Source organism: Acomys russatus, chromosome 21 (assembly GCF_903995435.1).
Source record: "Acomys russatus chromosome 21, mAcoRus1.1, whole genome shotgun sequence".
NCBI classification, from domain to species: Eukaryota; Metazoa; Chordata; class Mammalia; order Rodentia; family Muridae; genus Acomys; species Acomys russatus.
The window spans coordinates 7897220-7923478 of NC_067157.1; the positions used below are offsets into that span (position 1 = coordinate 7897220).

The window sequence follows — 26259 nt, forward strand, 5'->3', positions numbered from 1 at the left end:
CAAAAATATGACATGCATTTTAACTGTAGGGCATAAAATTATCGTTAATAAGGCCGTGTTTTTGCTGATGTTTTATATTGCTGTGCAGGCTGTTTCTATTACAATAAAGTATGGGTACCAAGAGTAGCTATGATTCTGCAAATGACGAGATTGGATTAGCAGACACCACACACCTATGGGATGCAGTGACATGGTTTTCAGTCCAACGTTGTTTTATTATGGCCGAGCAGCAAGTATGACACAGATTTAATGCTCGCCTCCTCATCCTAATGACAGAGAGGCAAAGTGACCACATCTTTCTTCCTCCACATCTGTCTTTTGGCATCTACATTTGCCTGAGTGCCTTGATACCATGGCGACAACTTAGCAACAGTGAGATACAAATGAAAGTGATGTGGCATGCCAGGCTCAGACCATCAGTCACTGATGGGTAGGACATCGGAAGAAAATATAGATGCTGGATGTGTCAGGAAAAAAAATGGGTGGTGTGTGTGGAACATGTGTGACAGTTCTGGCCATCTGCCCTCCTCCATCTCCTCATCTTATATCTATGTGAACGTGAAGAAGGCACAAAAGCCTGTATTTGTCTGTTTATTTATTTCGTATTTTATGTGTCTGGGTATCCTGCATTCAGGCATGTCTTTCCATCACTTGGGTGCCTGGTGCTCACAGAGACCAGAAGAGGGGGCTCTCCTGGAACTGCAGTCACAGATGGTATGAGCTGCCATGTGCGTGCTTGGAATTGAGCCTGAGTCCTCTGGAGGAAGAGACAGTGTTCTTGAGCCATCTCTCCAGTCCTGGGATAAAGGTCGTAACAATCTTAAGCCAGAAGCTAGTAAGATGGTTCAGCAGGTAGAAGGGCTGACCACAAAGCCGGCTAAACCGAATCTCCTTATTCCACATAAAGGTGAAAGGAGAAATACAGATGTCATAGAGCTTTCCTTTGACCCCCACATGTGTGGAATGGCACATGCTCACATACATAATAATAATATGTAAAATATAAGAGCTGGAACTTACCTTGGATCCTCTAGAAGAGCAGCATGTTGTTGTTGTTGTTTTTAAAGGAAATTCCAATTTGTTCTATTTTACCAATGAAGACTCAGGAGCCAGATTCTGGGGTGAAAATTTGCAACTCAGAGAAGCAGAGAAAGCTCCCAGCTGATCTAGAAATTCAGCTTACATCTCAGAGCTTCTTCTCCACACTGACTTAATACCCTTCAACTCAAACGTCCCTCCTTTCTGTTTAATCCCTGTCAGCTGTTCACTGGCCCTGGCTCTTGACCTAGGATTAAATTTATTTAATCTTGCTTACATAAAGCTTTTGGATTAAAGGTGTGTGTTAGGGCTAGCTGAGCCACACCATAATCATCTGTTTACCATCAAAAGAAAGGTCTTGGATTAAAGGAGTGTGTTAGGGCTGAACCACACCAAACAAGAAACAGTTTCTTTCAGTTCATAATCTCAGGATTCACAATGGGATCAAATATCCTGCAATATTTCCCTCTTTTTGTTTAAGTTAAAGACTTTTCTCTAACATCAATAAACTGTATACTATCTGGTAAAAAAAAAAAAAAAAATCATAATGCCCAGTCCATTAGCATCTGGCAGCCTTGGAGGAAATATTCTACTATTTATCCTACGTTGTTGAGTTCAAAACTCTGTACCTAAATCACTTTGCATCATAATTTTCATTACCAATCAAAAAACATCTTTTTAGGCCTAAAACGTCTTCTTAAATCCTAAACAACACAAGTTTAATTGTACGACTCTAACTATTTAGTCTTCAAGCCCATCAGAGACCTGAGAAGGATAAATATTATTTGAATAAACAGGAAGTGCTGAGCACGCAGATTCCAAACCCAGAGCCTGCTGGCCACCTGGACAGTCACCCAAGATTTCTCTATAATGTGGGAGCATCATGTTCAGCCTTCTGGCTCAGAATATCTGGCAGACTTTTCTGTGAAGCAGGCATTATGAAGGATTTACCTACTTTATCCTTGCAAAGCTCAGCAATCAACTATCCTGCATCCAGTTTGCCCAGTGTCTGCAGTTCTGTCTGCAGTTGAAGCAAGAACATTTTCTTTCTCAGTGGCTAGCTTGCCACATATGAAGCCATCCCCTAAGAGTGTTTTGTTGTTGTTTTTTTTGGGGGGGTTGTTTTGTTTTGTTTGTTTGTTTGTTTGTTTTTGATGCTCATCATCTTCTTCGAAGTCAAAATGGGGCACTGCCAGGAGCTAACATGTCTCATTGCCAAAAAAGTCTTAAATTAACAAAACATCTTTAAATGCCATAATCTATAGATCTCTGAGGTTTTTGAAGACCATTTATCTTTGTCTAGTATATCTGAATTACTTGTTTCTAGCTATATACTGTCTGATTAACTTAGAAAACACTTGTGATTAAACTCGTACCTAACAAAACTACAAGTTTGATTTACTACTAGTTTGCATTTTTAATTATCCTAAACAGTCTGTGATAGTAGTTTTTAAAAGAACTAAAATTTCACATTGCATTTTAAAGAATTACATAGATACAATACCTTAAAAAGAGTTGACACATAGTATGCTGTAACTAAAATATAACGTTAATTTTGAATCAATATACAAAAGATCTATACTAATGTAACCAATTATAACCTTAATCTTGTTTCAACATACAAAGATGAGTAGATTCAATAATCTGCCCTTTTTTCCTATTATTCCTATATTATTTATATATTCCTCCCTCCTTTTTTTGAGACAGGGTTTCCCTTTGTAGTACTGACAGTCCTGGACTCATTTTGTACACCAGGCTGACCTTGAACTCACAGAGATACACCTGCCTTTGTCTCCCAAGTGCTGGGATTACAAGGGTGCACCATTGTGCCTGGTTATATACCACCCCTTTTTTTGTCTAAATAAAAAGGAAATATTTTAACTCTAATACAGTAAAACCATTTACAAAAATGAGGAAGTTTTTGCTAAGCTTTCCACAATGTCCAGCTTGGTTCTATTTGGCAGTCTTTGTATTAAGTAGTTCTGAGTCAAAAATTCTGTAAAAAGTTTGCGTTAGTCTCATATGAATTCAGCAATGTAAATGTTTGAAGCAGTCTAGTCCAAAGCTGATCTTTGGGTGGTTGTTGTCAGTTAAGTGGCAGTCCTGACTAGGTAGACCGTAACAGTCAACTCAAAGGTGCCCACTGTCTGAGCAGAACATGGCAGTGGAAGGAGCATGGAGCAGTTCTTCCCAGTGGCTGGTGTCACACAGTCCAGGGGCATTTGTCCCTTGGGGGGGGGGTGTCGTCATCTTCTTGAAAACCTAAAAGGTTATGCTAGGAGTGGTAGAAAAATGTAAACATTTTAAATGCCGTATTAACCAGATCTCGGGAAGGTCTGAGGATCATAATCTATTAAGTACGTCTGAGGTACACAAACTTTGTTCTTAGTTCCCTGCTTCAGACTCAAACATGAAAACGTGTACAGGAAGCATACTTCTAGAACTAGTTAATAGTCTGCATGACTACCAGCATCACAACAGAAAGTTTACACGTGTGTAATGGTCTTATGGATTTTGACATAATATTTATACCTTAAAAAGGCTAAAAAGTCAGCTGGGCGTGGTGGCGCACGCCTTTAATCCCAGGACTCGGGAGGCAGAGGCAGGCGGATCGCTGTGAGTTTGAGGCCGGCCTGGTCTACAAAGTGAGTCCAGGATGGCCAAGGCTACACAGAGAAACCCTGTCTCGAAAAACAAAACAAAACAAAAGCTAAAAAGTCAAATGAAAACCAAAAGATTATTAGATCAGTGGCAATAGAATAGCCCCCTTATGTTTTATTTTCCTCTGTCTCATATCAGGTGGCTCTTTTGATATGAGACAGAGATTTGGGATTTTCTTTTTTTTTTTTTTTTTTTTTTTTTTTTTTTTTTTTGGTACTCTTTTTTTTTTGATCTCTGTGAGCTGGAGGCCATCCTGGTCTATAGATTGAGTTCCAGGACAGCCAGAGCTACACAGAGAAACCCTGTCTCAAAAAACTATAAATAAATAAATAAATAAAAACCTTTGCTGTTACCATGGTGTTTCTTATGAAATTCTGAGGTTTCTAGCACATTTCCTATTAAAAGCTGATCAATTTCATCATTACCTTGTGCTAGGCGTCTGGCAGACCCGCATGGGATCTGATATGTATTGTATATACTGGATGATTGTTAATTTATTTTTTTTTTTTTTTTTTTTTTTTGGTTTTTCGAAACAAGGTTTCTCTGTTTAGTCCTGATTATCCTGGAACTCTCTTTGTAAACGAGGCTGGCCTCAAACTCATGGAGATCACTTGCCTCTGCCTCCCAAGTGCTGGGATTAAAGGTGTGTGCCACCACCGCCTGGCAGATGGTTCCTATTTCTAACTACTTGTTGTAGTTGAATAAATAGCAAAGCTAATTTCCAATCATCTGGAATAAGTTCAGCAGTTTCAATATGTAAAACGATTCTTTCTGCATATTTCCAGTCAGTAACTATGTTAAGAGATTCATGAAAATAGCATAATGCCGTAAAAATGGCACACAATTCTGACTTTTGAACTGGATCATAAGGACTCTGAGCCACTTTACCTATTTTTTTCCCCCTGACTTATAACCTGCCTTTCCTGCTTTTATTTGCATCAGTATAGAATGGGCTGGAGAGATAGCTCAGAGGTTAAGAGCACTGACTGTTCTTCCAGAGATTCTGAGTTCAATTCCCAGCAACCACATGGTGACTCACAACCACCTATAATGTGATTGTATTCCCTCTTCTGGCCTGCAGGTGTAATTCAGGCAGAGTATTATATACATTAAAAAATAATTGTAGGTGCTCCAGAAATTGGTGTCCCTTTTACTATACAAGGGAAAATCCAATTAGTTCTTTCTATAAATTGAAGTCTCTTGCTTTTGGGATATTTGTTGTTAATCTCGCTCAAAAAAACTACTACAAGCTCTTTGCCAATGTTCATATTTTTGCCCATAATGAGGCAATTTCAACATTAGTAAAGGTTACTGCAATTTCTTCTGGGTCTATCCTACTAATTGATCAAGTTTCATTTTTCCTTTCAGAATCAATTCAGAAATATTTTCTTTATTTTTTTGTTTTTTGTTTGTTTGTTTGTTTTTGTTTTTCTGAGACAGAGGTTTTTTTTTTTTTCTGTGTATCCTTGGATGTCCTGGACTCACTTTGTAGACCAAGCTGGCCTTGAATTTACAGAGCTCTGCCTGCCTCTGCCGCCTGAGTGCTGGGATTAAAGGCGTGCGCCACCACCGCCCAGCTAGAAATTACTTCTATCAGATTAGCATCATAAACATGGGATCCAATATCAGGCCTACCTCTAATCCATTCCTCTATGCCTATGGGTGCTGATCTTCCCTTTAAAGGTCTAATCCCTTTTGTACTCTGAATTATCACTTTTAAAAGCTAAAGATTCAATCAGTATTTTTCTGACTTCTGAATCTGATATTACTCTATTTACAGCTGAAATCAGTCTTTGTAAAAATAAAAAAAAAATTAGTGAAGGCTTCTTACGGGCCTTGTATAGTTTTAGTAAAGGATTCACACCTCTTTCCTGATTATTCAATCTTGTTCCAAGCATTTAAAGCTGATAATGACATAGTACCAAGGTATGGCCATCAAATTCAAGCTACCTTTGTAAACCAGTGTATTGACCTTCACCTAGCAACGGATCCTGGGAAATATCAATACCTCTTGCCTGGTTTCATTCTTCTATGGCCATAGCTTCCTCTTTCCACCATGTTGCCACTGTAACCGAGGGCCAGCTTTCAATATTGCTGCCGCCAAATCTGTCCAATCTTGTGGATAATCTTCTTCCCAGTCAACCATGAATTAAGAATCTTCTTCACATAGCATGAATGCATACAACAGGGAACAATTCCTTCCTTAAATCTCCTTGAATCTAATATGTCTATAGGATTCCATTTAATTTCATTATAACCTTGGAGGGTGCCTATTACCTCCTGGTATGTCTTGTATAGTAACAAGATAAACTAAGGTTGTTTTTCTAACAACATTGGGTCTCCCCTTTCAGTTTCATTATGTGGTAGCATGGTAGGCTCTTGTCTAAATTCCTCTGTCTGAGTATTTTCTTTATTCTCATTTATAAATCTCTCTAATTTTCCTTCTAAGGCTTGTATCTTATCAATCCACTTTTTCTTTGAGTGAGTACAGAAATCCATTATGGGTATTAAGAATAAAGTATAAAGGACTGGAGAGATGGCTCAGCCATTAAAGGTTAGGCTCACAGCCAAAAATGTAAGAATAAAGTATAAAATACCAAAATGGTAAAAATTAAAATTAGTATTGAGACAATTTCCATTAAATTATTTAGGTTTTCATTTTTTGCTTCTTTTTTCAAGCCACCTAGAGCAGCACTATATGGGTTCCTAAAGCCTTCCATTATGGTACTTCCCAGCCTTAACTGTCTCCTTGAGGACTTCCCAGGTGACTTACCAGATCTCATGGCTTCTCAGTTTGTCCGAAGATGAAGCGATCTTTTTGACTGTGGGGTCTTGCCACAAGTTGGAATGCCAAAATGTTGTTATTTTAAAAAGGAAATCCCAATTTGTTCGATTTTACCAAATGAAGACTCAGGAGCTAGATTCTGGGGGTGAAAACTTGCAAGGCAGAGAGGCAAAGAAAGCTGACCTTCCTATTCAGCTCACATCCCACAATGTCTTAAATACACTTCCACCCAAAGTCCCTCATATTTACTTATAAATTACGTATTTTAAATATTTACATTATCTGTCAGCTGGTTTCTTGCCCTGCCTCTTGACCAAGGTTTAAATTTATTAAATCCTGCCCAGAAAGTTCTTAGATTAAAGGTGTATGTTAGGGCTGAACCACACAAAACAAGAAACAGGGCTTTACCATTCAAAACCTCAGGGATCACATTGGGTTTAAATATCCTGCAACAGCACTAAGTACTTTCTTTCTTTCTTTCTTTTTTTATTAATTTATTCATATTACATCTCGATTGTTAGCCCCCCCCCCCTTTTTTTTCAAGACAGGGTTTCTCTGTGTAGCCTTGGCTGTCCTGGACTCCCATTGTGGACCAGGCTGAACTCAAACTCACAGCAATCCGCCTGCCTCTGCCTCCCAAGTGCTGGGATTAAAGGCGTGTGCCACCACGCCTGGCCACACTAAGTACTTTCAACTGCTGAGCCTCTATGAAATCAGGTATCAGCTGGGTGTTGTGGTGCAGGCCTTTAATCCCAGCACTCAGAGGCAGAGGCAGGTGGATCTCTGAGTTTGAGGCCAGCCTAGTGTACAAAGTGAGTCCAGGACAGCCATGGTGACACAGAGAAACTCTTTTTCAAAAAACCGAAAACAACCAAACCAAACCAAACAAAACAAAAAAAGCAACAAAAAAAGAAACCAGACATCTGCCCCGTCATTTGTCTTTGTTTGAGGCAGGGTGGCACTACGTAGCCCTGTAACAGGCTCTGAAGACCAGGCTGGCCTTGCACTCAGAACCAGCTGCTTCGATCCCCAACTGCTTGAATTAAAGGTGCGCACCACCACATTCTGCCTCTATCCACTCTTATTATTTATTTTATGTGTTTTGCCTTTGCTTGGTACCTGTGCAGGCCAGCCTTGAAAAGGGTATTAGATTCCCTGGAACTGGAGTTATAGCCAGCTGTGAGCTGCCATGTAGCTGCTCCAGACCTTTTATTTGAGACAGGCTCACTGGGTGCTCTGTAGCCTAGGCTGGATTAGAACTTGTAGCAGCCATCTTGCCTTGGCCTCCTAGGTGCTGGGATTATAAGTATAAACCACACTCAAACTGCCTTTCTCTCCCCCCCACTCTCTCTCCTTCTCTTTCTTTCTTTTCTTTTCTTTCTTTCTTTCCTCCTCATCCCCCTCCTTCATCTTTTTGGTTTTTCGAGACAGGGTTTCTCTGTGTAACAGTACTGGCTGTCCTGGACTCACTTTTGTACACTAGGCTGGCCTTGAACTCACAATGATCGCCTGCTTCTGCTTCCTGAGTGCTAGGGTTAAAGGTGTGTGCCACCATGCCTGACTCTTTGTTTGTTTGTTTCTTTATTTCTTTCTTGTTACAGGATATATGATCCCATTGTAAAACCCTGTCTCTTGTTTGGTGTGTTTGAGCTCTAACACACACCTTTAATCCAAGAACTTTATATTTATTGCAAACAGGTGATTATGGTGTGATTCAGCCAGACCTAGCACACATCTTTAATCCAATAGCTTTCTGTAAACAGGATTTAATAAAATTAACCCCAGGTCACAAGGCAGAGCAAGACTCAGGTGGCAGGTGGCTAGAGTAAGAGAGACCTCCAGTTGAAGGGCATTTAAGACAACGTGGCAAGAAGAAGGGGCTTTTGAGCATTGAATTAGCAAGATCTTTGGCTTTTGGCTCTTGAGCTTTTTTAGCTCTCTGGCTCTTTTTTTTTCAAGACAGGGTCTCTCTGTGTAGCCTTGGGTGTCCTGGACTTGCTTTGTAGACCAGGCTGGCCTTGAACTTGCAATGATCCACCTGCATCTGCCTCCTGAGTGCTGGGATTAAAGGCGTGTGCCACCATGCCCAGCTGACTATGTAGCTTTTCGCTGCCTGGAAGTCACTATGTAGACTAGGATGGCCTTGAACTCAGGAGATCTGTCTCTGCTGCTAGAGTTCTGGTATTAAGTTGTGTGCCGCCTCGCCTGGCTTGCTTCTTTCTTCCCTTCCTTCCTTCCTCTGTTTGCCCACAACCACTTGTGACTCTTGCTCTACCCTCTCTGGTCTCTGAAGCATCACCTACACATTAAAAAACAAAGGTTATCCTTGACTAGTGAGTTTGAGGACACCCTGATGTTTATTAGTAGACTGTCTCAAAAACACAACAAACCAAACCACACACACACACACGGGTAGATGGTTTTGTTTTGAGAGGGTCATATTATGTAGCCCTGCCTGACTGGTTTGACCTTGAACTCAGAGAATTCTTCCTGCCTCTTAACTCCCTAGTGCTGGGACCTAAGGCATGGACCACCATGTCTAGCTATATATATTTTAGATATTATTACTTATATATCAATAGAACTATATAATCATTGACCTGTAAACAAATGATATATGAAACATGAAACTTATAAGCATTTTTATTATTATTACATAGTTTATACTTCACTAAAGATGTTTTGAAAGAATAAAAATAAAAAATAAAAATCCAAATGTGGTGTCTCTTGTGTGATCTCAGCTCTCGGGAAGTGAAGGCAGGAGGGTCAGGATTCATGTTTATTCTTTATTACATATTAAGTAGGAGGCTAGTCTGAGCAACATGAGATCCTGTGTCGTAGAAAATGACAAGATGGCTAAGTGGGTAAAGGCACTTGCCAACCTGGTGGCCTGAGTGTGATCTCTGGACCCCGCATGTTGAGTTGTCATTTGACCGCCATGTGTGTACTATGGCATGTACACAATGCAGTGAGAGGATTCCTAATGTGGGAGGGGAGGGAGGAGAGGGGAAAGCAGAAACAAGCAGCAGTGGGAACCCACAAGTAAGTAGTGTGTTCTACAAACACAAGCTAAGTCACTGTCTAATGGGGGGGTGTGGGCAAGAGGCAATGCCTGGAAACCGAGCAGGTGCATGAACAGCAAGGAGGCAGTCAATCCAGGCAGCAGACATCAAATGCCCAGTTTAATTTGTTGAGAATGTTTACTGTAGTTTGGATATAGTTTTTTGTTTTGTTTGTTTGTCTGTCTGTCTTTCCTTAAAAAAAAAAAGATTTATTCATTATTATGTATACAGCGTTGTGTCTGCATGTATGCCTGCACGCCAGAAGAGGGCATCAGATTATATTATAAATGCTTGTGAGCCACCATGTGGTTTCTGGGAGTTGGAACTCAGGATCTTTGGAAGAGTAGGCAGCGCTCTTAACCTCTCAGCCATCTCTCCAGTCCTTTGTTTTGGTCTTTCGAGACAGAGTTTCTCTGTGTTATCTTGGCTGTCCTGGACTCACTTTGTAGATCAGGCTGGCCTCGAACTCACAGTGATCTGCCTGCCTCTGCCTCCCAAGCATGCCTGGCTTGTTTGGATATAGTTTATCCTCCAGAAATCCATGTTGTAGAAGGGTCTCCAATATGTTGATGAGCAGTGGGTGGGTCTTTAAGAGGTGGGCCAAAGTCGGTGACATCACAGGAAGGCATTCGTACATTCTTTAGGCATGGGCAAGTCACTGACGTGGTCAGATTTCCTGGGAGAGGATTATCCTTTTTGGTGAGGAGATATGAAATCAAGCCAGCTTTCTCAGCTCACTGTCTCTTTCTCCTCTCACCATGTGATTTCTTACACACACACACACACACACACTGCTTCACGAAGTTAGAGGAGGCCCTTTGCCAGATTTCAGTGCCATTATGTTCGGAATTTCTGGCTACCAGAAGGAATCCTGAGCCAAATAAATATTTTCCTAAAGAATTCAACCTCACTCAGTTTGCTATAGTAAACCAAAAAGGTTTATTTACTTGCGACAGGGTCTATATGTACCCAAAGCTGGCTTTTGACTCTGTCCGCCTGTCTGTCTGTCTGTCTCTCTCTCTCTCTCTCCCTCCCTCTCTTTCTCCTCTCATTGGTTTTTTTGAGACAAGGTTTCTCTGTGTCACCTTGGCTGTCCTGGATTCACTTTGTAGACCAGGCTGGCCTCAAACTCACAGAGATCCACCAGCCTCTGCCTCCTGAGTGCTGGGATTAAAGGCGTGTGCCACCAGCATGGCATGTTTAAACATTTTTAAGACAATTTGTCCCATGGTCTTCTGTTTAGAGACCTTACTCTGTAGGCCAGGTTGGCCTTGACCCAAAGGGTGACCTTTCTGTCTCATTTTATCAGGAAGTGCAGCAATTACAAGTGAAAGTCGTGTTGTGTAGCGTGTGTTGTATGTTTGTGTTGCACATCTGCAGGGGCCAGAGGTTGACACTGGGTGTCTTCCTCATTTTTTGATACAGTCTCTCAGTGAATCTGGAACACACATTCCTTCTGGCTCCCATCCCCCAGGGCTCTTTCTCAGTGCTGGGGACTGGAGCTCAGGTCTTCACTCAGCAAGCCCTTTAACGACTGAACCCTCTTCCCCCAGTCATGTCTTTTTGCAGTTTTGTTTCCAGATTGTATTATTTTATGTGTATGAGTGTTCTGCCTGCATGCACACTTGTACCACATGCACACGTGGTGATCCCAGATGTGAGGTGGTGTTGAAACCCTTGGGACTGGAGTTAGGAATGGCTGTGAGCTGCAAAGTGGGTGCTTGGAGCTGAACCTGGGTCCTCTGTAAGAACAGCAAGGGTTCTTAGCTTCTGAGCCATCTCCCTACTTCCTCATGCTGTGTCTTGAGGCAAAGTCTAGCCATATACCTCAGGAAAGCCTGGAACTCACTCTGTAATCCAGACTGGCCTTGAACTCAGGAGCCCCCTGCCTTGCCTGGTGCCAGGGTTACAGGTGTCAGACACACAGCACCTGGTCTTTCCAGTCTGGACCTGTTAAGATGGAGAACCTGCAAGGTCACTATTTTTCCAAGCAGAAGATTTAGAAAGGCAACTCATTTTAACACGCCTATCTACACCAGAGAAACCAAGTAGGAATGGAAGCATAGATGCCTCATTTAGCATTTAAACCGATCATTAGTAACAGCCGTGAGGACTGCAGCATAGTGGAAAAATGTATTTAGAGCCAGCAGGACCCAGGGTTGAATCCGGACTATAATTACACCATGCAAAGAAACACGTTCATGACAAATAAGCAGGAAGGAGCCAGGCTGATAGCGTAGCCTGTAACCCTGGGCTTGGCAAGAGAACTGATAAGCGTGAGCTTGAGGCCAGTTTAGGCAACAGGGCAACACCTTGTCTAAAAAAACCAAAATATAAAGCCCGGCATAGTGATGCACGCCTTTAATCTCAGCACTCTAGAGGCAGAGGCAGGAGGATAGCTGTGAGTTCGAGGCTAGCCTGGTCTACAGATCGAGTTCCAGGGCAGCCAGGATGACACAGAGAAACCCTATCTCAAAAAATAAAAACCAAACCAAACCAACAACAAAAATGAGCCCCTCTCACCCCAAAAGTCAACAAAACAAAACACCCTCCTAAAATCCAAAGGGAAGAAGAACCTGAGAGAAGCGAAGCGCAGCTGGTTATTTTAGGGTAATGATCGTGATTCTTTTGTCTGCTTTTGAGACAGGCTCACAAATAGCCCAGGCTGTCCTCAAACTTGCCATGTAGCTGAGGGCTACACTGAATTTCAGATCTTCCGGCTCCTCTCTCTGGCGTATTGGAATCATAGGACCTGCTACCAGGCATGGTTTTACTTGATTCTGGGAACTGATCCCAGGGCTTTGTGCAAACATCTACTGGGTCATGTCACCATTTTTGTTGTTGTTGTTTTGTTTTTGGAGAAGCAGAGTTTCTCTGTAATAACGTTGGCTGTCCTGGACTTGCTTTGTAGACCAGGCTGGCCTCAAACTCACAGAGATCTGTCTGCCTCTGCCTCCCCAGTGCTGGGATTACAGGCGTGTGACACCACGCTCAGCTCCCAATTTTTAAAAAGTATTTTTATGTGTGAGTGTTTGCTTGAGTGTTTATAAGAGTGCTATGTACATGCCTTGTGCCCATGGAAGTCAGAAGTGGGGTCAGATTCCCTGTAACTGGAGTTACAGATAGCTATGTGATCCACCACACGGGTGCTGGGAACTGAACCTGGGTCCTTGCTACTAGCAGTTAGTCAGGGCTCTTAAGCTCTGGGCTGTGTTTCCAGCTCCACCCTTTACCCTTTTAGTGCTGGGTATTGAATCCATGACATTGTGATTACCAGTCAGCACTGTGCAGCTAATCCACACCCAGCAATGACTGACACTTCTACCTTCCCCATTGTCCAGAATGTCTTTAAATTGTTTTATTTGCCTAGACTTGTTAAAGAAGTCAGATGTGGTAGTGCACACCCTTTTTTCCTTCTTTTAGTCTTTTAAAAAAGGTTTGTTTATTTATTATTATTTATACAGTGTTCCTCCTACATGTGTGCCTGCAGGCCAGAATAGAGCACCGGATCTCACCATATGGTTGTGAGCCACTATGTGCTTGCTGGGAATTGAACTCAGGACCTCTGGAAGGACAGTGCTTGTAACTTTTGAGCCATCTCTCCAGCCCTAGTGCACACCCCTAATTCCAGCACTCAGGAGACAGAGACAGGCAGATCTCTCAGTTTGAGGCCAGCCTGGTCTACAGAGAGAGTTTAGGACAGCCAGGGTGAGAAGCTGGCCTGACTTACATGAGTAAACAAACAAACATTTGGTGAAATGTTGATTAACTTCAGCATAGCCCCATTTGGTTGTGTTTGTCAGTTCTGAGACAGGGTTTCATGTAGCGTAGGATCACCTGAAATTTGGGTCTGGCCTCTGTCTTCCAAGAGATGTGATTACTAGTGGGTGCTACCACACCTAGTGCTTTGACGTAAACCCAGGGCTTTGTGCATGCTAGGCAAGGAAATAGGTAAAGACCAACTGAGCCACATCATGTACATGGCTCATTATCATCTAACCAATATGGAGTTGATACTTTGTCCTAGTTTACTTTTTTTTTTTTTTTAAGATTTATTTATTTAGTATACAGTGTTCTATCTGCATGTAACACTTGCAGGCCAGAAAAGGGCAGCAGATTTCATTGTAGATGGTTGTGAGCCATTATGTGGTTGCTGGGAATTGAACTCTGGACCTTTGGAAGAACAGGCAGCACTCTTAACCTCTGAGCCATCTCTCCAGCCCCCCTCCCCCTTTAAAAAAAAAGATTTATTTATTTATTACATAGACAGTTTCTGCCTGCATGTACACCTGAAGGTCAGAAGAGGGCATCAGTTCACATTATAGATGGTTGTGAGCCACCCTGTGATTACTGGGAATTGAACTCAGGACCTCTGGAAGAACAGGTGGTGCTCTTAACTGCTGAGCCATCTCTCCAGCCCCTGCTTTACTTTTCTATTGCTGTGATTAAACCACCACGGCCAAGGCAACCAACAAAAGTGATTTGGGGCTTTATGGTTTCTGAGGGTTACAGTACATTATGGTAGAGTAAAGGCATGGTTGGAGGGAGGGAAGGAGGGAGGGAGGGAGAGGAGGGGGGCGCAAGCATACCAGGAATGAAATGGCTGAGTCTTTTGAAACCTCAAACCCACACCCCCAGTGACACACTTCCTCCTTCTCAAACAGCTCTGAGCCTATGGGAGCCATTCTCACTCAAACCACCATATTGCTCTTATAGGCTCTGAACCTAGCCTGCCTTATACATGCTAGGTAAGCCCTTTACCACTTACCTATACCTCCAGTCTTGAAACAAACATTTCTTTTGTAATACTTTATTGCATGTGTGTGTGTACGCGTGCGCACGAGCACCTGTGCACACATGCTCACATGTGTGTGGAGGTCAGAAGACAACCATACATAGTTGGTTCTTCCCTTTTGTTTTTTGTTTGTTTCCCAAGACAGGGTTTCTCTCTGTAGCCTTCCTTGGCTGTCCTGCAACTCACGATGTAGACCGGGCTGACCTCGAATTTAGACATCCACCTGCCTCCCGAGTGCTGGGATTAAAGGCGTGCGCCACCGCCCGGCCTTTCCTTTTTCTTTTGCATGGCTCTGGGATTGGATTTGGGTTTCCTGCCTTGAGCACAAGTGACCTTATCTGATGAGCCATCCTCTTGGCCCCGGAACCAACACTTTAAAATTGGAGAATATTTTATCTTGTTTTCCCTATGAGTGTTTCAGCTGTAGAGATGTCTGTGCATGACCTGCCATTTGGTGCCCATGGAGACGAGAAAAGGGCACTAGTTCCCCTGTGACTGGAGTTACAGACCACCATGAATTGCCATGTGGGTTCTGGGTATTAAATCCTTATTACCCGCTTCCCCTTCTCCATTCCTATATTGAAGAGCTTAAAGGAAGATTTACGGCTGGGGATGTACTCCTCTGGTCAAGTACTCTTCCAGTATGCACGAAATCCTAGGTCTGGTCCCCAGTACCGCATAAGCCAATGGGTCACCCGCCTGCCATCGTGACACTCAGGAGACAGAAGCGGGAGGATGAGAAACTCAAGATCATCCTTGGCTACACGTCAAATTTGAAGCTAGCTGGCTGGGCGTGGTGGTGCACGCCTTTAATCTCAGCACTCGGGAGGCAGAGGCAGGTGGATTTCTGTGAGTTCCAGGCCAGCCTGGTCTACAAAGTGAGCCCAGGACAGCCAAGGCTACACAGAGAAACCCTATCTTGAAAAAAATTTTTGAAGCTAGCCTGGGCTATATATGAGACCCTGTCTTAAAAAAGGAAATCAAGCTGGGCATGGTGGCATACACCTTTAATCCCAGCACTCGGGAGGCAGAGGCAGGCAGGTCGCCGTGAGTTCGAAGCCACCCTGTCCAGGACAGTCAAGGCTAACATAACACAGAGAGACCCTGTCTTGAAAAGCCAAAAACCAAAATGGAAGCCAAATGCAAACCAAAAGCATAACATAAAAGAGATTTGGGGCCAAGGGCTTCTGTACTCACCAGCCAAGCACTCCTTAGCATGAGCAAGGCCCTGTATTTGATTCCAACAACACTAAAGAAAGCAAGAATATAATGAGGCAAGAAACTGCTTTGGAGCCGGGCGTGGTGGCGCACGCCTTTAATCCCAGCACTCGGGAGGAAGAGGCAGGTGGATCGCTGTGAGTTCGAGGCCAGCCTGGTCTACAAAGTGAGTCCAGGACAGCCAAGGCTACCCAGAGAAATCCTGTCTCGAAAAACAAACAAAACAAAACAAAAGTCTAGGAAAGGCATCTCTTGGGGTGGAGGACCTAAGAGGAAGGACAGTCCAGAGGAGAGGTAGTGTTGGTCACAAGAGCTCAGGGGCTGGCTGAATGAAATGGCTCAGGCCAGTGAGGGTGGACTTTTGGCATCTGCTGTGAGGATCTGTCTGTGATCTTGAAGCCATTTTAAAAGAGTGGTACAGGCAGGGACCTGATATGCTTGCGCTGTAAATGTTCTCATGGGTGTGGACGCAATTCAACGGGCCTGCCCTCAGGGCTCTCAGATGGTCTATGTCATCACTCGAGCCATTTGTGTGGGCTAGAACCCACCTGTCCCCCACCCCTCCCTCCTCTGTCACTTCCTCGGCTTCTTTCCCTCTGTCCCTCCCCCTCCCTCCGCCACACCCATTTCCCATGCCTCCTTTCTACAATAAATCTGCTTATAACAAATATGTTGCATGGAGGCATATTTATCAGTGTTAGAACACTGAGAGTTAAGAAGAGACTGTAGGGTTTTCTGGGCTTTGTCTGTTTGTTGGAGATAGTCTAACGGTGTAATACTGACTGGCTCAAAACTCACTGTGTAGACCAGGCTATTTATCAGTGTTAGAACAGTGAGAGTTAACAAGAGACTGTAGGGTTTTCTGGGCTTTGTCTGTTTGTTGGAGATAGTCTAACGGTGTAATACTGACTGGCCCAGAACTCACTGTGTAGACCAGGCTCGCCTGTAAAGCAATGGGGATTCACTCACTTGCCTCTGCTTCCAGAGTGCTGAAATTAAAGGTGTGGGTGGCCACACGCAGCAAGAAGGTTTTTCTTTTCTTTTTTTCTTTTTTCTTTTTTTTTGTTTTTCGAGACAGGGTTTCTCTGTGTAGCCTTGGCTGTCCTGGACCCACTTTGTAGACCAGGCTGGCCTCGAACTCACAGCGATCCACCTGCCTCTGCCTCCCGAGTGCTGGGATTATAGGCGTGCACCATCACTGCCCGGTAAGAAGGTTTTTCTTCAATCTGGGAGGGAAAAAAATGGAGGGAGACAAAGAAAGAGAAGGATTTTTGGGCACAAGTGAGCATGCATAGTCAGCAAAAAGGCAAATAAAGATTCAGGAACAGGGTGTGGAGCTGGAAGGGGGGGCTCAGCAGGCACAGGCATTGTGTTCTTATGAGCGTGAGGACCCACGTTCACATTCCTGTACTGTTAGGATTCGCTTCAGTCGCCTGCCTGTGATGTCATTGCCTACCGGCCCGGGGGCGTGGCCCTGCCCAGGGCTATATAAAAGCACCTCACCCCTCTTCCTCTGCCTCTTCTTCTTACCCCCTTTCTCTCTTCCTCTGTCTCTGTCTCTCTCTGGTGTACCCCCTCTCCCCCTTCTCGCCTCATGCTCATCTAATAAACCTCATATAACCTAATATTTGACATCTGGTCTCTTACTATCTTATCGTTTTCTATTATTAAACATAAAATGTACTCCTGCAAGTAGCTGGCTATGTTCACACATGCAGCTGTAAGCTCAGTGCTGTAGGGTAGAGATGGGGGCTGGGGGTGGAGGTCGATCCTGGGAGACAGGTGGGTCCCAGTGCCATATAGATGGCGCTTAGGGAGATGGAGCCAGGGACTAGTTCAAAGCCATCTTCAGCTACCTAGTCCCCTTTCAAAGGAGGGGACAGAATAGCGGTCACAGAAGCTGCTGGTACGAGAGAGGTGGGAAAGGTCCCAAAGAAAGCAGAAAGGCTGGAGGTAAAAGCCAAGAATCCAGGACCTTGTTCTGTAAGGCCAGAACAGATTAGGTCACATGAGGTGGCTGGGCCGGAAGCTCAGCATGTAGCTCCTGTATTCTGTCAGAGGCTCTCAAGGCTCCCCTCCTCCTCCCTGGAGCTTCTGTAACACTTTAACTAGTCCGATCAGAAACAGTAAACTTGGTTTGTCTTCAGTCAGGGTCTGTTTAGTCCATGCTAGCCTTTGAACTCACTAGGTAGCCAAGCCAGGCTGCCTCAGCCTCCCACATAGTGAAGTAGATGTGAGATATGGTGCAGGCTCCTTGCCTTGCACAGCCACCCAGTCGTACATCCGGACTCCTCCTCGTGGAAGTTAATGATTAAAGCATGCTCAGAGCGGGAGCATTGTAGCTATGATTACTCATTAAGCCAGGTTCACTGAGGAGATACATCTTAAACCGAGGCGTGCAATGTTCCCTGGACAATCTCTGGGATTGCGGTGGTGTAAAAGGGTCACTCGTCACGGAGCCCACTCAGAACACCGTAGCCTCTGTGGGCTTCCGTTTTCTCCTCACTGCATGCCACACACTGGTTCTGGAGGAGACTTCTGGGTGCAGGAGTTCAACTGAACCAACTTCCCCTCGTAAGGAGTGAAGTAGGCAATACAATCTTCTCATGGCGTTTGCTGTCTCCAGATAGGGCTGTAATTACAGCACAGAGGAAGAAAGGTAGCTGCGCCTCAACCGAGCTCACTTACGCGAACCCAGCCTTCATGTCAACGGCACTCTCAGATTGCACTCATGCAAACCACAGGAACCGTCCGTGAGCCACACCGAGAGACAGCAGCGTCTGACTGCAGGCCCGCGTGACTGTGTTCTCTGAGATTCAGTGTCTATGGCTCAGGACCAGAAGCTGATGTTCTGAGGGTCAGTCTCACTGACGAAGTCCCAGGACCACAAGTGACATTGCTGAAAGCTGAGGAAACCAGAGGTAGCCCCCAAACCCAAAGTGTCGTGCAAGGATACGCTGCACTTGAAATGAAAATGCCTCTGAATTGTGTCTTTTTTGTTTGTTTTGAGACAGGGTTTCTCTGGGTAGCCCTAGCTGTCCTCAAACTCGCTCTGAAGACTAGGCTGGTTTCAAATTCTGGGATTTGCCTGTCTCTGCCCCCCAAGAGCTGGGGTTAAAGGTGTGCACCATCACGTCTGGCTTGAAATGTGTCCTAAACCAGATGTTTAAGAAAAGAAAGCTGGACAATTTCTTACACAATTGAATCAACACCTGGTAACACTTTAATATTCAACTTCAAGTATTTGGCAACTTAACATTTCCTCTACCTCTCCAAAAATCAGATAAAACTGCGAACACAAGCCTCTCACATTATACACACAGAGACGTGATTTCAAGACAGCAAGCAACATATGGAAATAGTCTCTACTCCGGCAGAGTGGTCACAGGTTTTGATGTGTCTCCCCTGGCTGGCGTCCAGTGTTTGTCTTGACACCTGCAGCTTCCACCTTGCACTATCATCTTTAGAAGGAAAACCACAGCCACCGCCCTGGCGCCATCCCGGGCTTGGTCCAATCAATAAGGACTTATTTCCTGTCCATTTGCTGAGGTCACGGGAGCGAGTCTCATTAATTATTTCTGTTGCTGCGGCCTCAAGTGTGCTCTGGCGTGACAAGTGAAAATTGTGTGACCTTTCTTCTTTCTCATTTTGTTTGTAGTGGTTCCAAAAGACAGATTCATTAAGCAGTGAGATAAAGGACTGGGGGGCGGGGGGAGAAATACATATATTTTTAAAGTCATTAACACATTAGTTATTTCATCACAAAGGCTGGCCTGTCCACCTCATTCTCCGGGTTTTTCAGCTGTGGAACAATAGTGTCTTTTAAATTTGGTGTCATGAAAATCTGGTCACAGCAAACACAATGTTTTCTAAAGCCGATCTGGCCTCTGAGGGAGGGAAGCTCTCCAGGGCCTCCAGGGCCTTGTTTCCATGGTAACGACACAGGTCAATAGCTGAAGTCACACCTCTGCCAGCTTTGATTGTTTCTCGCAACTGTTAAGAAATAAATGCACAATAAGTCAGGTTTTGGTTGTACGGTGAGGACCACAATTTTACTGGGGGGTGGGGGTGGGTTCGTGTTGGAAAAAGGACAGGAAACATGCAAATCCGGTATTTCTGCTCTCTTGAGGAAGGAGGCCACCTTCCCAGGTGATCTCCAGGCACCATCCCCTCCTGGAGGCTACATGACTGTGCTCCAAAGCAGCACAATAGACTCCTATCAGGCCAATTACATCTCCTCCCACACCCACCTCTTGATCTCCTGAAAGTGGCAGGCTGGGAAGGCAGGAATGAAGGCCAAGCAGTGACATGGCTGGCATTTGGAATTCAGCAGCCTGAAATTTATGTGGGGAAGCCTCCACTAACATCTTCATTCAAACTTAAAAAAGAATTTTAAAACATCTCATGTTGACACAATAGTAAAAATGAAAAGTCAAGAGAAACATGTATTTTTAGCCGGGCGTGGTGGCGCATGCCTTTAATCCCAGCACTCAGGAGGCAGAGGCAGGCGGGTCGCTGTGAGTTCAAGGCCAGCCTGGTCTACAAAGGGAGTCCAGGATGGCCAAGGCTACACAGAGAAACCCTGTCTCGAAAAACCAAAAAGAAAAACATGTATTTTTAAATCTGACTATGACTTATTTAAAACCAAAACATTTTACAAGGGAAGAACGGAACAAAGCATTTTTGTAAAGAATAAAATACTCTCACTAACCAGCAAACTGACTTTCAATCTCTCTGTGATTGTAAAGGACCAAGGAGTCCGGAGGGGCCACACTCACCATTAACCTCAGCATTTGGAAGGCAGAGGCAAGTGGATTTCAGTGAGAAGGCAGCCAAGACTACATGGCCAGATTTCTATTCCAAAAACAAACCAAGGGACAAAAAACAAGGAGAGGAGCTGGAGCTCAGTTCCCACTGGCTCACAGCATCCGGTAACTCTAGGTTCTATGGATTCCACAGGCCACTGCACACATCCACACAAGTAGCTAACCATAAAGTCTTTTTTAAAACCTAAACAAAATGATTATGATTTAGAGCTGGAAAAGGCTTCAGTGTCTGGCTTTACATTCCTTTGCCTCAGTTCAATAGTTTTCTCATCCCCTCAGGCAGGCACCAGGCAGTCCCAGGCTAGCTCACCTGAGGCAGAACTCGGTGACCCTTACAGACTGGGTGGGGCCAGGTAGCAAGACCTAGTCAGTGAGTCACGGAAGATGCTTGTTACATAGGGGCTGCAGCCTGGAACCGTCTGTGTCCATCCCTCTAGGGCGTTCCCTCTGGCATTGGGGACAGACACCAGGCAGATGCTCTTCAGCCAGGATGCCTGAGTCACTGTAGGGAGTACTGGACGTCTCCTCTGCCTCTAACTACGAGGACATTTTGTGACAGGGTTGCTCTAGGAGCCCTGGCTGTCCTGGACATCAGACATCTGCCTCCGTACCTCCCTGCCCCCACCTCCTGAGTGCTGGGATTATAGGCATGTGCCATCCCTGCCTGGCCTGGATGTGGCCATTTTCTCTGATGCAGCCACTGAGTCCTCCTTTATCCATGCATCTCTGTTGGAACGCTCAGACTTAGGCTTCGCTCTTCTTTTCCACTGTGTTATACTTGGATTCTCACCTTCCCCCAGCGAGGTTATTTTCTCACCTCCTAAAGAGCCTTCCCATACCACTCTGCATCCCCACACTCCATCCGCCATGCCACACTGCCAAGAAGATGCATATATGCAACGGCAGTCTTGTCTGAAGTCCGTCACTGCCTTCCACAGTCACAGCAGCTCCAGTGGCCTCAGGAAGGCTGAGGGTCCTCTCTCCAGCCTCATTTCTCCCACCCTTCCTTTACTCTCGCACTAGGGGAGCCATCTGCTCTTTCCGAACTCTATCCACTCCCAGGAAGCTCCCCAGATTTCACCTGGATAGAAGGCACTCTGCCACCTTGCATGATGGTGCTGGGGCTGGCTGGCTGCTCTTCTGCCTCTAGGCACCCAGGTGTGTGCCTCTGGAGTGCAGTATTGCTGCAGTGCTGTATTTTAATTTTCTACTCTATTGACTTCCTTGTGAGACTTTAGGCAACATACTGTATAATGTATGAAGCTTGAATAAAAATATATGCTGGTTTATTACTCTAATGATATAATCAAAGGGTCAGAGGAACCTCAGTGACTCAGGATAATAGAAGAGACCACACTCCTTTAATCCCAGCACTCAGGAGGCAGAGGCAGGTAGGTTGCTGTGAGTTCAAGGCCAGCCTGGTCTACAAAGCAAGTCCAACACAGGCAAGGCTACACAGAGAAACCCTGTCTCAAAAAAAAAAAAAAAAAAAAAAAAAAAAAAAAAACAAACCAAAAAACCAAAACAACAACAAAAAAAACCCCCCAAAAACCAAACAAACAAAAAAGAAGAGACCACATTTCTTATTTTCAGTTTTTCTTATAATGTGTGTGTGTATGTGTGTGTGTCTGTCTGTCTGTCTGTCTGTGTTGCGCAAGTGGCTTTACCTGCTAAGCCATTTCACTTGGGGGGAGGGGCAGGCAGCATCTCACTCTGCCTGGCCTACTCACTATACAGTGCATGCTTGACTCAGACTCACAGCAACTCTTCTGCCTCAGCCTCCCCCAAGAGATGGGGTTACGGGCAGGTAGCACTATGCACCTCAAGGCCACAGTTTCTGATGCCTTATCCTCCAGGGACGCTTACTGCTACTACACTTCAGATTCCGAACACCCGCATCCAGCCGATTCTGGCCTAGGTTTCCCCCTGAGCATCCTCACCCTTTCGGGGAAGCCACTTGGCCTTCTCGGCTCTAAGTGAGGATCGTATCAACTCCTTGGGGATGGCTTGGCTGTGTGGGAGCACAGAGTCCAGGGTAGTAAAACCCACTGTCACACCCACTGCCACAGCTGAGCCTGGTGAGCTCTCTCTACAAGGCCTGAGCTGTTGTTGCCCGTGTCATTCCACTCAATCAGGTCACATCTACTTTGGTTTGATATACAGTAACCTCAAAGGCAGCTGGACTCAGCTCCTAAAGATCCTCTGTATGTAGCGTGTGATCTGCTTTCTTTATCTGCCATCTCCGTGGCCCTAAGCTGGATAAGTCTACACTGGCAACGGCAGGCATGCAGATGTCTACAAGAGTGGTCCAATGCTGACTTTCTAAGAACTATTGGAGCATCTACTACATGTACGAATTAAACGGTCCTTATCTGCTCAAGGATCAGGAGCTAATTAAAGAGAAATTGAAATGCAGCAGTGCCCAGGCCGTAACGGGGACTCTAGGCACAGGGCCGACAAGTTAACCAGCACAGACTCCAGAAAGCTTTGCCGAGAGAGTTTGATGGGATGCAGGTTCAGGGGTAGCAAGAAAATTATAGGAAAAGAGAACAGCAGGGGGCAGCATGCAGAGGGCAGGGCAGGCGCACAGGCAGAGGGCAGCACAGCTGGCAGACCTAGGTGTCAGGGGACCCAGGACTGTGGGAAGGATTGTAAGCTCTGTCACAGGTGAAAGCAGTCTTGGTGGGCTTTGCCCTTGAATACACCACGGATATTCCCTGAGATTAACCTTGAGATAAACTGGGTGGAGCCATCCTGGGCCTGAAATTCAGGAAGCTAACCTGGGGACTCCACCTGGACTATTGTGTTTCTTTTTTATTTTTTTGTTTGTTTGTTTTTTGAGACAGGGTTTCTCTGTGTAGCCTTGGCTGTCCTGGACTCACTTTGTAGACCAGGTTGGCCTCGAACTCACAGCGATCTGCCTGCCTCTGCCTCCCGAGTGCTGGGATTAAAGGCGTGCACCACCATGCCCTGCTGACTATTGCGTTTCTAATCGACCCTCGATGGGAGGAGGAGACCGGCCCTTACACATGAGAGACAGACAGGTGGAGAAAAGAAAAAAACAACAAGTTCAAACCGGGCTTGAGCACATGTGGGTCGGGAAGAGGATCAGCAAACAGGCCAGACCAGCAAACAGGCCAGACCAGCGCACAGGCCAGAAACATCTAGGGACCCGTCCTGTGGAACGGATACTGGAAGGTTCACTCTTGTTTCCCTTTAACCTTTTTTCCCCTCTTGTGTAAGATAGTTGGGTTGTATAATAATGTTTAATCATTAAAAAACAGAGCCAACACAGAACAGCTCTGAAAAACCAGGCTAAGAAACTTCTATTTTTTTTCTTTAAATTTAATTATAAGCTAGGTGGTGGTGGTGCACATCTTTAATCCCAGCACTCAGGATGCAGAAGGAAACCTTTGGGTTTGAGATTAACCTGGTCTACAAAGCTAGTTCCAAGACAGCGAGGGCTACACAAAGAAACCTTGTCTTGAAAAACCAAACTAGGGCTGGAGAGATGACTCAGAGGTTAAAGGGCACCAGCTGCTCTTCTAGAGGTCCTGAGTTCAATTTCGAGCAACTACATGACGGCTCACAATTATCTATAATGGAATCTGATGCCTTCTTCTGGCCTGCAGGTGTATGTGCAGACAGAGCACTGTATACATAATAATAAATAAATCTTAAAAACAAAAACACCAAACTAACCAATCAACCAACCAACCCACTTCAAAACAAAACAAAATTTAATTATAAGGGGTTTGAAAATTCCAATGCTGTGTGTGGGAGTCTGTGCGTATAATTCCTGAATCCTGGTACCCAAGAGTTAAAAATAGCAGGATCAGGAGTTCAAGGGTAGCCTGGACTACATAAGAAGCGGGGGAGGGGGAGGGGCTGCAGGCAGTATGCTTGTAAACTAGCTCTCCACCTATCATTTGAAGATTCTTGTGGTAGAGTATGCCAGTCCCAGCTGACTCACGGGGTAGGGCATCACAAACTCTTAAACATTTCAGAGTCTCCATTAGGACTTGGCTTGGGCATGTCTTTGGCAGCAGGGTGCATCATTGTGATCACAGCAGGAGAGTTAACTAGAAACCCCTTTGAAAATCACTTTACTATCATGGTCATTATGCACATCACATGTGTATGTGAGAGGGGATGTGAGCATGTGCAGCTCACCATGGCAACATGGCGATCAGAGGACACTTTCAGGACCTCACTCCCACACCACAGGCTCTTAAACTCATGTTAGGCTCCCAGCAAGTGCTTTTACTTGTTGAGCCTTTTTTTTTTTTTTTTTTTTTTTTTAAAATATTTATTTATTTATTTATTTTATAGATGAGTGTTTTGCCTGCATGTGCACCTGCATGCCAGAAGAGGGCACCAGATCTCATTACAGATGGTTGTGAGCCACCATGTGGTTGCTGGGAATTAAACTTACGACCTTTGGAAAAGCGGACAGTGCTCTTGACCTCTAAGCCATCTCTCCAGTCCCTTTGCTGAGCCATCTTGCCAGCCCAGAAAGTTAACAAGAAAAGTTAGGTAATTCTCTATCATCTTGTCCTTGTCTTAGTCTCATTCCAATATTTTCAGTTTTTTTAATTAAGAAAGAAGTGTGCATGGGTCTTTTGCCTGCAAGTATGTCTGTGCACCATGCCTGCGCAGCACCTAAGGAGGCCAGAGGACGGTGTGAGGAGGCTGGAGTCACAGAGCTGCCATGTGGGTGCTGAGACCCAAACCCAGAGCCAGCCAGCGCTCTTAACTGCAGATCCACCTCTCCAGCCTCATCCGATGGTTTTCAGCCATTTATTTTTTTTTTTTCCAAACAACGATCAAAGTTCACACACTAAACTTGTTTGCAGTGACATTTTTGGTTTGTGTTTGCTTGTTTGGTTGGAGATAGCCTCCGGGTGGCTTTGAACTTGGGAAGATCCTCCTGTCTTTGCCTCCCATTGCTGGAATTACAGGCACGCGCCATCGTGCTCAATTTCGGAACAACATTTTAGTGTCTCTATTCTCTGATCCTTTTCTGTTTTTCTTCTTTCCTTTGGAGACAAAATCTTATCATGCATCTTTGTATGCTAGCTAGTTTTTACTCGCATTGTCTGGGAGGAGTGTCCTCAGAAGAGAAAGTGCCTCCATCCAGATGCCTGTAAGTGACTTCTGGACATTGTCTTGATTGATGATTGACGTGGGTGGGCTCAGTGGTGCTGTGGCCCCAGCGTGGCTTGCACTGTGATAGAAGCAGGCTGAGCGTGAGCAAGCCAGCAGACAAGTGTTCTGTCATGGCTCTTCAGTTCCTGCTTCTAGGTTCCTGCCTCGAGTTCCTGTCCTGACTTCCCTAGGTGACAGGGTGTGACCCGGGATCGTAAGAAATAAACTCTGTCCTCTCAGTTGTTTCTGGTCGTCACAGCAAAAGATTCTCTAACTAAGAGAGCCAGGCTGTCCTGGAACTTGCTATGTAGCCAAGGCTGGCCTTGAACTTGTCCCAGTGCTCTTGTCTCTGTCTTCTGAGTACTAGATTACAGGTGTGGGACACTGTGCCCAATGACACTATCCTTTTAAAAGAAACAGGCTATGCTGTAGATTATTTTTATGTTGTAGAACATCTTGCATCCTACATTTTGGTGACTGTTTCATTTAGTTTGTTTCTTTGTGGATTTTATTTCACATTTGACACTGACTGAGTCTCATGTAGTCTAGGCTGGCCACCAACTCACTGGGTAGCCAAGGCTAACCTTCAGCTTCTGGTTCCCCTGCCTTTATCCTGTGGGTGCAGGGATTATAGGCCTATGTGCCACCTACCTCCTCTATAGGACGCAGGGACTTGGATTCGCTAGGCAACTGCTCTTTTAGCTGAACTACACTCCTCACCCTTCT

The 26259-nt window shown here is 44.8% G+C and overlaps 1 protein-coding gene across 1 annotated transcript in view; it reads right to left on the reverse strand.

Annotated features, from left to right (window-relative positions):
• Positions 1 to 19275: 19275 nt before the first annotated feature.
• Pdss2 (decaprenyl diphosphate synthase subunit 2) overlaps positions 19276 to 26259 on the reverse strand; it is a 242005-nt gene continuing 235021 nt past the window's right edge. The window contains exon 8 of the mRNA XM_051164164.1: positions 19276 to 19552. Coding sequence (XP_051020121.1) covers positions 19394 to 19552 — 159 coding nt within the window. The 3' untranslated portion in view covers positions 19276 to 19393. The remainder of the gene's footprint in view (positions 19553 to 26259) is intronic.